At 44.1% G+C, this 13,653-nt stretch overlaps 1 protein-coding gene across 1 annotated transcript in view; it reads left to right on the forward strand.

Moving 5' to 3' along the window:
- HSH2D (hematopoietic SH2 domain containing) overlaps nucleotides 1-9,771 on the forward strand; it is a 52,077-nt gene extending 42,306 nt beyond the window's left edge. Inside the window, exons 3-6 of the mRNA XM_083158259.1 lie at nucleotides 4,363-4,452; nucleotides 4,951-5,116; nucleotides 7,254-7,529; nucleotides 8,740-9,771. Of these exons, the coding sequence (XP_083014385.1) occupies nucleotides 4,363-4,452; nucleotides 4,951-5,116; nucleotides 7,254-7,529; nucleotides 8,740-9,114 (907 nt within the window). The 3' untranslated portion in view covers nucleotides 9,115-9,771. The remainder of the gene's footprint in view (nucleotides 1-4,362; nucleotides 4,453-4,950; nucleotides 5,117-7,253; nucleotides 7,530-8,739) is intronic.
- The last annotated feature ends 3,882 nt before the right edge of the window (nucleotides 9,772-13,653 follow it).

Here is a 13,653-nt window from a genome sequence, read left to right on the forward strand (position 1 = left end):
TTGGGAGGACATTTGGGAGGACATTTGGGATGCCATTTTTATTTTTGTGTTACTGGTAGTGAAATGTTTCAACACGTGTATAGTGTAGGGGGGGGTACAAACTTTATTTCAATCCGGGGGGTATGTAGTGTGTAGTGTGTATGTAGTGCAGAAAAAAAAAAAATACTTTATACCAATAAAAAAAAAAAAATGAAGGGGTTAAAAATAAAAAATGTAAGGGGTTAAAAAAAAAAAAAAAAGGTCCTGCGCCAAAAATTGAGCACAGATGTTGGTCAGTAACGTCTGTCACTGAACAGCGCTCAAAGGCAACAGGAATTTGATCAAAAAAAAAAAAAAAATAGATCAACCCTGTGCCGAAAAAGATGATCAGTGATGTACGTCACTGATCAGCGCACAGCGGCCACAGGACACCCACAAAATCACAGTGTGTGTAAAAAAAAAATTAAAAAAAGACCCCACAGCACACACACAAAAAAAAAGGTGATCAGTGATGCGACACTGATTACCAGTGAGGTGCAGCAGGTGCACAACCTTTGGTGCAACTGACAGGTATATATAAAAAAAAAAAAACCTCTGTACCCCCAAAAAAGTTGCTGATCACCTCAGATATAGTGATCAGCACAAAAGGCGGGGGCAGCAGACACAAAATTTAGCACTCTCTATCACTCTCTGTCACTATCTCTCTCTATCTCTCTATCTCTCACTATCTATCACTCTATGACACTGCAGCAGCAGCACTGACAGGTATATCTATATATAAAAAAAAACCTGCGCCCCCAAAAAGTTGCTGATCAGTTAATTTATACTGATCAGCACAAAAGGAGGGGGCAGCAGTCAGTTATATAAAAAATATATAGCACAATCTGTCACTATCTCTCTCTATCTCTCTCTCTCTATCTCTCTCTATCTCTCTATAACTATCACACTGCAGCAGCACAAAATATAGCACTCTGTCACTAGGCCTCTCTATCTATCTCTCTCTCTCTATCTCTCTCTCTCTATCTATAACTATATCACACTGCAGCAGCACAAAATATAGCACTCTCTGACACTATCTCTCTCTCTATCTCTCTCTATCTCTCTCTATCTCTCTCTATCTCTCTCTATCTCTCTCTATCTCTCTATCTATCTCTCTATCTAGCTATTACACTGCAGCAGCACAATTTCACAGCACAGGAAGGCACAAGTAGCAACAGGATCCAGGAAGCAGTGATGAAGCAGCGATCAGGTAAGTATGGAGCAAGGTTCTGGTCAGTATGGCGGCAGGGGGGTACGGTGACCGCACTGCACGCTATTCCAGACCGGAATGGCGTCTGCAGTGCAGTCACCGTTAGTTTAAATCCCCCTCCTTGGCTGTGATTGGTCCGTCGGTCCGACGGACCAATCACGGCCTTTGGGGGCGGGCGGGGTGAGGTGGGGTGACACCAGTGTCACCCTTACACCCCGCGGTGATTGGTGCTGTACTTTACAGCACCAATCACCTCTGATCCCGTGTCACCGGCGAACGTTATTCGCCGGTGACACAGGAAAACGCTGTGAATGGCTGTTCACACTGAACAGCCAATCACAGCGATCGCCGACGGGAGGGCGGCATCGCAGCCCCCCCTGGGCATGCACGGACATGTCTGCTGTCAGGGACAGCAGACATGTTGAAACTGTCACCGCGTCTATAGACGCGGTGACAGTTTAAATCCATGACGTACATTTACGCCATGTGTCGGGAAGTGCTTCCCGACCATGACGTAAATGTACGTCAAATGTCGGGAAGGGGTTAAAGTGGCAATCATTTACACTGATTAATCAAACTGGTTTTACAGTGTAAATGATTGCTGCTTTAAAAAACCTGGAGATCTCTTACCAAATCTCTCACTTTCTGAATCTCTCATCCTATTAAATCTCACCCCATATGTTTGTTTCGTTGGCGATTTGCATTTTTATATCCTTAATAATAAATAGTTGTTATATGCAACTTATACATTGTTTTAGCGCTCCACTCCACCTTTTCTATATAACTTGTGTACCGTTTGAGAACTGACCTTCCCTTGAGTGAGCAGCTTGATATGACATCCTTGTAGATGCCTGATCACATGTTACACACTGTACATCCTTTCGCATGTTGCACACTGTGTTTTAGAAATTACAGGAGATGATTGGCTGGTAGTTTATCTCACTCCATTTTATCTCTCTCCAGGGCTTAGCAAATAGACCTCTCAGTCACTGACAAATGACAGACCATGCTGTGGTCACATGTTTTACCTGATATTAGCTCATGTGTGTGGAAACATAAGTCCTTTGTTACAGAATGTCTGTCATTATGAATCAGGATAACTATTAACATTTTTTCCCTCTTTAGTACTTACGTGGAAATGTAAGAGAACCATAATCAGGGAATTGCTGTTACATTAATTAGCTTTTGTATTAGGCCCATCAAATACAGACAAGTAAAGTACGGCAATTCATAAGAGGAGTTGAACTAAAGTTCAACATGGGCTTAGGTCAACACCTCAGAAGGTCGACATGGGCTTAGATCACCAGGGTCATTAGGTCGACACAAGCATAAGGTCGACAGTCAAAAGGTCTACATGGGATTTTCACATTTTTTTTAGCTGACGTGTGACGACATGTCCTACCATCCGCTAGGGTGTGAAGGGAGAATAAAATAGTGTGCCGAGCGAGGGGACATGGTGCACTGATATGATGTCCATATCGACTGTGTTGACATTCAGGACATAAAAAATGCAAAAAACCCATGTTGACCATTTGACTGTCAACCTAAGCCCATGTTGACCTTCTGAGGTGTCAACCTAAGCCCATGTCGACTTTCAGTGGTCGACCCAATGCATGTCGACCTTAGTTGTGTTGACGTTATGACCCATACCCATACCTACAGTATCCTGCACCTTTAACTTTGATAGTAAAATAATTTATTATGTTCATTAAAAATACACACACATACTGTATATGCGCAAAGACACACATGAATATAACCATAAATTATACATGTGTTCTTATGAAAGGCATAAGGTATCCATAGTTAATTTGGTTATGTAAGAAACCTGGAAATTTCAAATCCAAAAATAGGGTTAACAAATAATTTTTACAATGTTCTCTGAGTTATCCAAAGAAATTCAAGATGAATGTCTCCATACCATCTGAGGCTTGACCGCATGCATACAACGGCCATTATTCTAGTTGAATCGGACGGATGCATTTTTCGGATAGGAACCAAGTGTTCTTAGCCCCGCCTACTGTACGGATCGCTCACATGTCCGAATGCGGTACGACGCCGACCGAACAGACCGCGAGTGGATGTTTCATGTGAACACCTCCTCCATCTGTGGGAACCTCCCCCATTCTCCGATGGTCGCTGACCATTGAATGATGGACCGAGTGGTCAGGCAGCACCGAGTGCTCCAGACCACACGGACATTTTTCCAAATGAAAGCAGGGATATGGGCGGGCAGCTGACATCCGGCTATGTCAGCTGTCCGCCCCCCACAGGTGTGTCACGGCCACATTACCATATGTACGCCCAGCGTTTTCATGGGAACGCTCCATGAAACGCAGGGCATACGCATATGTTAATGAGCCTAAAAAGAAAAAACATAAGAAGCTTTGATGTTTGTTATAGTGCGTACACATGGGTGCAATATGGCTTCCGATGTTGCCGATATAGTGCACATCGGAAGCCATATCGCATACCGATTGTGTACTTTTCACGATGCACTGCCAATGCACGCTCCCGAGTGAGCGCAAATCGGCAGCGACATAGTGAGGGCAGGCAAGACTATATAGTGCAGATCTGCACTATATAGTCTTTGTGCCTGAATACTCACTATAGCTCCGGCGGCCAGAGGGAGAGGGGCTTCTCCTGGGGCTGCAGGGATGATGACCTGTAAGTCCGCCTAAAGAGGAGGGCGGGGGGTGTGGCCTGATGTCTGCACGGCGGGGGGGGAGCTGTTGCTGTGCCGCGGCCTCGGGTGTCGCAGCACGCTGACATCTGTGCCCCTGCCCGGCACCCTGATGACAGGTACTGTCCTCTCTGCTCTCCTTCATGCCGTGCGATGTGAGTCCCGATGCCATCAGATCACATCGGGACTCGCATCGCACGGCAGCATATTGACCGTGTGTACACTCCTTTACAATCTTTTAATTCAAATAATGTATCTTTATTTTCTTTCTACCAATCTATCATTAAATATTGCAGAATTGTGGGAAACTATTTGTTCTTGTGCTACTCGGCGAGGAGAAGAATGCAAAATGCATTTTATAAATGTTAAATATGAAAGTTCCTAGCTATTGATGATTTCTTATTCTCTTCCATTTCAATGAAATTATTATTTGTCTTTGTTTTACTTACAGGGATGCAGAGGATTTACTAAAGGATAAGGATCCTGGATGTTTTCTTATCAGAGTTAGTGAAAGCAGAATTGGGTACAGCTTATCATACAGGTAATGTGGCATGAAGACACTCTGCGTGACATCAAAGGGAATGATCATGGCACAAAAAAAAATCATGACTGTCCCATGAAAATAGGGACAGTTGGGAGGTAAGGGGGCTGCGACAGAGATCATTGTACAAAACAGTCGGCCTGTAGTCCACATTTTGTAAACATGTCTGTCTAGGATCTGAGACTTCCTGACACTGGCTGAGCAGTCCCGCCAGTTATTCTAAGTAATCTGAAGCTTACTGAAATCGCCAAGAGCTGAGACAATTACAATGATCTGATTCGGTGTCTTTGGATCTGCAATGCTGTCAAAGGCAGTCTTCTGTCCTCAGATGCTTTTTGCAGCATTAAAATATTTCTCAATGCTGCCTTGCCCAAAACAGCAGCAGCAATGGGATTAGCAACTATATCTGCATCAGGACTTTTAACAATGTGTGATTTATCTTTCAGTGACAATAGACCCCTTACACGGTGTTCCATTTTTCTTTTACTGTCTTTGTAGAGCCGCAGATCGTTACAGGCATTTTATGATTGATGTTTTGAAGGATCAACAATGCAAACTTTCAGGAGATGCAAGAGTTCATGAGACACTAGAAGAACTAGTACATTTCCATAAACAATCTCCCTTTTACCCTTATAATGAACTTTTAACTCATCCTTGTGGTCAGGTATGTCTCAAAAGTCAGTCTTTTTATATTATTTATTGCAAAACACATATTTATTGTGCTAGAAATAGCTACCTAAACATTGTGGACTATAATCTGTATAGTTTAATAACAATAGCATAGTTGCAATCAGCCAGAAAAATTTAAAGTGTGAGGGATATCCAATTAGCCATGGTAAATTACCACGGCATATGGATCCCACGTAGTTATCCCATTGGACCCCTATAACCGGCATTTATCAGTAGTTATGCTTCACATGCCATGAGAACCATTTCTGATAAGCAGCCCGTAGGTATCCATATTTCCATGATACCTGTAACATATGCTCCTGGAAACTAATTCTGGATCCCATGTGCTATTGCCTGAAAGCTGGTCCTTTTTCAGATGAAAAAAACAGACTAGAACAAGATAGCCCAATAATGAACCATTGGGCTAAGATCGATTTAATGGACCTTTTTTTTCAGGCCAAAAAGCTAGTGCGACTAATTTACTGTAGATAACCCTCTATAAAATGCTGCTGATGCTATTTACTATTAACCTAGGAACCAAGGAAAACTGGAGAAGGACAACACATTTCTGATGATGGCAGAAATCAGCTTGAATTTTTATATTAAAGAGCCAAAGTTAAATCCGTTTACTGCCATTATAAGTGAAGCGCTCCAAATTTGACTCAAAGGAAAGGACAGATCCAGTGTAGATAGATGATTATATAGTATGTTAGAATAAATATATCAAACTCCACTAGTGGTAAGATTCCACTCATTCATGGTCATAACACCCAGAGGCAAAGGAGTCACCTGCCTCAAGGTGTCGTTATGCCCTGAAGGGTCATCTACATGTACTGCACCACTTGTGTGGATCACAGTGGGACCCAAATCTGACTGCTGCTTTTCCAATGGAGCCTTGCGGCACAACTGCTGCTACTGCAGACTTATACCCCTTTTACACCAAAAATCTTGGATCCGACCGGCATTTGGAAGAAGGATCCAAGCCGGGTGGGATCCGGAATTTACTCCATTTACACTGCGGTGCCCACCCGCAGGGTAGACGGAGGCAGCGCTTGGAGATGACATCATCTCCAAGCGCTATCCATTCACCTCCTCCGCTGCCGCCACTGCTGTCTGCAGAGTATAGCAGACAGCAGAGCAGGCTGTGTGTGCCCCCCGTACAACCTGCGGATGCTGCTGTCTGCAGGTTGTACGTCTCCCATTGATGTAAATGGGAGCCAGGTCATCCGACCCGGCGTACCCATTTACACCGCCCTCTACCCAGGTCCTAGCCGTGTTCTACCCAGGTCAGGACCTGGGTAGAAGTCCAGTGTAAAGGGACTGCATTATTTTTACACTGCAATTTAGATTTCAGTTTCAACACACCCCACCCAAATTGAACTCTCTCTGCATATGTTACATCTGCCCCACCTGCAGTGCACATGGTTATGTCCATTTTCCAAACAAATTTGTACTGCAATCAGATCTGACTAAGGGCCAGAGTGTAGCACTGCCAATACACTGTGGGCTCTGACACCAACACACAATAGTTGGTGACACATTTTCAAGGAGCTGGCATATATCCAAATTGCCTCCAAGTGATTGGGATGGACTTACACCTCGGCTCTCAATAAAAAAATAAAATAAAAGCCAAAAGTAGTCTTCTCTATGGTAAATCAAAAAATTAAAATAGTGCCATTTCCTCCCCAATTTGAGGTGAGACCATCCTTTCTGTCAGTTCAACATTGGTGTAATGGATTACTCACAGCTGGATGTAAATGGTAATGCTGTTCTAAAAAAGTATTGCAATGACAGTTTAAAAATAAATAAGAAAAACAATAAAATCACCCTCTACTGATTTTAACCAAACATAAGTAACTTTAACAAAATTTTACCGAGGGTATCCGATCGTCCTGTCAACAGTCAATCGTCCGACACGATATGGTCAACATGTATATGGTCGACATGTTCAAATGGTCATTGCGGCAATGGTTTACACATTCCATGTATCAACCATTTCCATGTTCACTTTTTGCTTGTGTCGACCTTCTGTCTATGTTGAGATTCAGAGTTGGTTATATTCACAAGTTTGTAGCTGTTGCTGCATCCTGTACACGACTCCACCTAACATAACATACTGTGTTCTGTTATAGAAAACAAAATCTGCTGCCGATTATGAGGAATTATTTGAACACCAAAAGACACTTGCAGCACCGCTTCAAAACCCAGTAAATACGTCTGTCAGCACAGCGGGGACATCTGGACCAACACTGGACACAAACCTGCCCCCTGTTCCACCCAGAAGACTTCAATCTCCTGATGACCTAAACTCCCAAATGATTAACCTCTCAGGCAATCTTCCTCACTCTCATCCAGGAAACAGACTATATCCTCTACTGCCTACCCAGTCTCAGACAACAATCAATGCTGTAAGGATAAGTTCTTCACTTTGATATTTAGCGAACATACATACATATATCCCAATCTTCACAACACAGTCCTTTGTTTTTGGGACTGTCCTGCTTTCACACCTGGGAGTAGCAGTGTCCCGCAATGGGGGGTGGCTGTGATTTCCCACGGTTATCAAGTGTGAAAATATGCAAATGATTATTTAATCATTCCCCTTGGACACTACAATGTGCTCACTTTAAATTACTGCGCAATAGTCAAGTGAGCTGTTAGATCTGATTTCTCAATCATTGACTCACCATCAGCCGGGGAGCCGTGCTGCACACATCAGTTTAGAATGGAGGGGATGGCCACAGCCCGGCAGCCGTCCCTTCCAGTGGCGGGATCCGGCTGCAACCGGACGGCCGGGCCGTGGCCGTCCCATGTGAATGGACACAATAGTGTCCATTCACAACTACTGTGCACAGCACGGCTTCCTGGCCGTGTGGGATTTTACCGTCCGGCAGGAGCTGGAGTGTGTGAAACCGCCCTTAGCGTGGTTTGTTTATTTTTCTCTTCCAGTCTCTGTATATGTTTTATGTTGCTGTGGCAACGCTTCTGGGATGGGCAGGTCCAGCGTCAGCTGACGCGGGCGGGACTTCCGGTGGAAGTGCATCACAGCAGCTCCCGGCGGATGTGCATAGCGGCACTTACAGTTCCCGGAGTTTGCCGCCTGGCACACATGTACACGCTTTTTCAGAGCCAATCATTTCTCTTCCACATTTGTATAAATACACGCACTTGTCACGTGGTCAATAGCACATGACTAACGTGCTCTCTAGCATGCCATGACCTTGGTGGAGGAGGACCGCTTTTTCTTACTTTATGCCAATTGCTGCTAAGTATTGATTATGTTTATTCAACTGGACTCCTCTTTATGTATAAAACTTTTTTGTCACTCTGCACTTTAAATGTATGCCATAAAAACGTGGTTTATTTAATCTGATGTTGCTGAATATCAGTTCTGTATTTCTACATAACTTCACATATCTGAGCCAGGCATTTAGTACTGGGAGTAGTAAGTGTGTGCAGTTTATCTATCTATCTATCTATCTATCTATCTATCTATCTATCTGTCATACACACACACACACACACACACACACACACACACACACACACACAGTATTTCCATTGATTTGTGTTTTTGCCTGTTTCTAATGTTGATAAGTACTTGTTATTTATTTACAGGTGCCTGTGTTACCAATTCGGCACAAACGTATGTCAAAGTCACAAAGTGTAGATTCATTATTCCCGAACACAGCTCACAACGCAAACATGCATGATAAAAATGGAGAGACACAAGCCAACACATCAAAGAAGCCACTAAAAGCTTGCCGCAGTGCAATGACTAAAGCGGCATCTTTTGTGAATGAAGCAGAAATAACGCAGGATTTCAAGAAAATGGAAAATGCAATGGCGGCACATATGAAAAGTGTAAAGGAAAATTTTGGCCGTATTGGACAGACAATACCGAAGAACACAAAACAGCAGCATAATGATTGTCAGGCAAACATCCCAGAGGAATATAAAAAACCTCCCCCTTTTGCTCCAGGCTTCTGCTAGATCAGCAATTGTCAAACTGTGGGTCCTGACCTCAAACTGGGTCCCGAACTTCTCAACATGGGGTCGTGACTCCATGTTGCTGAGCATCAGGCTGATGACTTTTCTAATCTTAGTCAGTGATACAAGGAGTCTTAAAAATCTGTTGAATTGTTATTTTAGACTCCTCCCATCACTCTGTGCCTCCACAATGCTGCCAGCTGTCTGCAGACTACACATGTGATGTGATGACCTTCTGCAGTAACTTGCTGGGGTCCTGTCATTATATTTATTGTCTGATGGGGTCCCAGAGCAAAATAGTTTGAGGACCCTTCGCTTGATATAAGGTGTTGGGACTGTAGATGGTGTATTTGTTCCCCAGATCTATGTACAGTTTATTTTATTCAACCCATTGAACACAATAATTGTCATTGCTCTCTGGAGTACATTAAAACTATTCCACCATCAATTCCACCATCAACTGCTGCAAAAATTGGGATTCTTTGTTATTAATATTTCCACATGTTGGGCCATGTACCTCGGATTATTGAGCCATTGCTATGGAGTGATGTGGTATGCACTGGCACGCATTGACACATTGAGGCATACTTCCAATGAGTATATCTCATCTCTCAGGCTTTCTTGATGTATGCCAATAAAGCATGTTTGTGTTTTGTACACATTTTGTGACTAATGTAACTTAATATTTTGTGTTTTGTGAATAAAATGTGTTGAAAGAGGTTATAAAAAGCAAGTATTTTCTTATGGCACTAACAGGGTGTATATCAGTAGGTGTGCGGTCCCTGGGTTCTAGGTTGACAACTAATGGCCGACAGTGACTAGGTCAACAATTGGAAATGGTCAATGTAACTTAGGTCGGCATTGAGAGAAGGTCAAAATAAGCTTAAGGTCGACATGGACATGGTTGACCCTCAAAGTTCAACATGAGTTTTTCACGTTTTTCTGGTGCAGACCGACTTGGTTCATACTTTACTAATCCAAGTGGTCATAGAGGCCCTTATTCTGGTTGGTGCGGTAATATCCGCGTGCGTTCGTGCAGCCGATGTTTTGTGTCTGCGCATGTGCAGAGGCGTCTCTGCGCATGTGCGAGCGGGGCGTATGGCAAAATCCCGCATGAAATGTGAACACTCCGAACAGGGGGTGGAGAGGGGCGTAAAGGGCTATTTGGGCTCATTACCATATGCATACGCCCCGCGTTTCATGGGCGTTCCCATGCAAATGCTGGGCGTCCGTATGGTAATGCGGCCGTGACGCACGTGTAGGGGGCGGACATATGACATCGCCGGATGTCAGCTGCACGCCCAGATCCCTGCTTTTGCATGGAAAAATGTCCGTGTGGTCTGAGGTTGCGGGAGCTGGTAGACCACTCGGTCCTGCATTCGATGGTCTGCGACCATCGAATGTTGGGGGAGGTTCCCTGAGATGGAGGAGGCGTAGTCCATGAAAAATACACGTGCGGTCCGTTCGGCCTTCTTACCGCGTACGGACGGAGTTGGCGATACGTATGGAAGGCAGGGTTTCGCACGCACGGTTCTGGCCGCATATTCGGATCCGGCCGCACCGATCAGAATAAGGCCCAGAGTGAGATGATAACAGTGTGCTGAGTGCAGTGACGCAGCATTCCCAAAGCATGGCGAGAGCAGCGGTACACTTATACGGTGTCCATGTTGAAATATGTTGACACCAAAAAATGTGAAAAGGTTGTGTTGACTTTTTCAGTGTCGACCATATCCATGCCCAGCTTAAACTTGTGTTGACCTTCTGGCAATGTCGACCTGTAGTATGTTGATCATTTTCAGGTGTGGACCTAGTTACTGTCGACCATTCGACAGTGTCTGACGACCTAGACAATGTTCCCTTCTATACCGTAACCATAGCAGTTCTACACCAATGGCGTAATAATGTTACTGCATTTAGGGGCCAATTCAGACCCATTTGTATGGGTCCAAATTCAGCCACTCCCCCGATGCCTGGGGGATACGTGAATATGTGCATACACAAACCCCAGGAGCAAACAGCTTTGGCGAGTTTCCCACTCGCCAAGCAGTTCACTCTGGACAAGGAGGTCCGGGGGCAGGCAGAGGGCAGAAGCAGAGGATTGCCCAACTTTTTATGGGGATGCATGCATGGGGGGGAAGGGGCGGGGGGCTGACGTCACATGACACCAGGGGCGGATTGGGGACCAAAAGTGGCCCAGGAAAATTTCTGGAAGTGGCCTCATGTGGGCAGCACCAAATCAACAATGGGCGGAGTCAGCATAACAGTAGGCATGGTTACTACATTAGTATAGCTGCCTAACTTGAGGATAGGGAGGAGGGGGGGGGGGAAGTCCCCAGCCCGAGTCGTTACACTTAGTACAAACTCAGGATTTGTAAGGGGGGTTCCTGACCTCCCAGTGTGTATGCAGTTGCCTCTATTATGCCCCTGTATAACAGTACTAATAATACAGGTACAGACACGATATCTGTGGGGTATATTGGGGGTAGTGTGGTCAGTGCCCATGGCTGTCCTCTTCCTTCAGATGGTGCTGCTGTCACTGGACATTTACAGAGCAGCAGCCTTAGCTGGGACAGTGGGGAGCAAGGTAAGCACCTGAGTAATGCGCACATCCATCCTGGCTAAGGGAAATATAGGGTCTGATTGGTGAATAGGGAGAGATGTTTGCAGTCAGAGAATTTGGTTGCATATATTATACAGCAGCAATGAAGTGGCACTCCAGGCGCATATACAGAAGAACTTGGCTCCCCAAAGGAGCTAATATCTCGCATATAAAGAAGACACAGATACTCCGATCTGAATATCAATGTTCCAATGCTATCGAATTTTCGTCACAATATACAATCATAAAAATGATCTTACCGTATAACCCTCTTTTCCCAGGTCATTATATATATTATATATATTATATTCATGATACAATTAAGGGTAGCAATCCCAAGATGAATGTAGGGAGCACCGGTGCACTATTAGGAGCTCCAGATGTCAGAGCACAATGCAGTAAGCATAGAGGGGGCACTCGGATAAAGTAAAATAGAAGCAGAGGTAGAATCAACTTTTTGAAGTTTAATTAGTTTGTCTTCAGGATACAAGTGAGATGCAATATAGGTACAACTATAAAGGCACTGTATACCACATGGAATTAACAGTCACAGGGCCCCCATCTGATGGCAACAACAACATGTAAAGAGAAATAGATACAATATAATGCAGGATAAGTAATAAAGTTACAAGGTTACAAAAAAAGCAATGCAAACCCAAGGATTCATTCAAACGTCTAGGGGAGTGTGGCAAGATGTTGAATCCATTGAGCTTCACATCTCAGGAGCTGCGAGGAACGATTGTTCCTGCACGCAGAGGCAGCCTCATTGTCGGTGATAATATACCTTATTGTGCGTACACAACTTGCAATTTACGCTTCAATTTTGACTACATAGTCAAAATTGAATCGGTATCGCATAGAATGGTGATTGAACATGTTTTAAGCTCCTGTTTTGATGCCGATGCTGATCAGCTGAAATCGAAAAGCCAAATAGACAGTGCAGCAATGACTATATAGTGCAGATTGAATGTACTACTATTACTATTGTAAAGCGCAACGGAATCTGCTGCGCTATAGAAGAAACTGTAACAGAATCTGCTGCGCTATATAAGACCCTGTAACGGAATCTGCTGCACTATATAAGACCCTGTAACGGAATCTGCTGCACTATATAAGACACTGTAACGGAATCTGCTGCGCTATATAAGACACTGTAACGGAATCTGCTGCGCTATATAAGACACTGACGGAATCTGCTGCGCTATATAAGACCCTGTAATGGAATCTGCTGCGCTATATAAGACACTGTAACAGAATCTGCTGCGCTATAGAAGAAACTGTAACGGAATCTGCTGCGCTATAGAAGAAACTGTAACGGAATCTGCTGCGCTATAGAAGAAACTGTAACGGAATCTGCTGCGCTATATAAGACCCTGTAACGGAAGCTGCTGCCCTATAGAAGAAACTGTAACGGAATCTCCTGCGCTATATAAGACCCTGTAACGGAATCTGCTGCGCTATATAAGACACTGTAACGGAATCTGCTGCGCTATATAAGACACTGTAATGGAATCTGCTGTGCTATATAAGACACTGTAACGGAATCTGCTGTGCTATATAAGACACTGTAACGGAATCTGCTGTGCTATATAAGACAGTGTAACGGAATCTGCTGCGCTATATAAGACAGTGTAACAGAATCTGCTGCGCTATATAAGATGCTGTAACAGAATCTGCTGCGCTATATAAGATGCTGTAACAGAATCTGCTGCGCTATATAAGACGCTGTAATGGAATCTGCTGAACCATATAAGACACTGTAACGGAATCTGCTGCGCTATATAAGAAACTGTAACGGAATCTGCTGCGCTATATAAGACGCTGTAATGGAATCGGCTTTTCCATATAAGACACTGTAACGGAATCTGCTGCGCTATATAAGGTGCTGTGACGAAATCGGCTGCGCTATATAAGACACTGTAATGGAATCTGATGCACTATAT

This window comes from Crinia signifera, chromosome 1 (assembly GCF_055691185.1).
Source record: "Crinia signifera chromosome 1, ASM5569118v1, whole genome shotgun sequence".
In the NCBI taxonomy this organism is placed as follows: domain Eukaryota; kingdom Metazoa; phylum Chordata; class Amphibia; order Anura; family Myobatrachidae; genus Crinia; species Crinia signifera.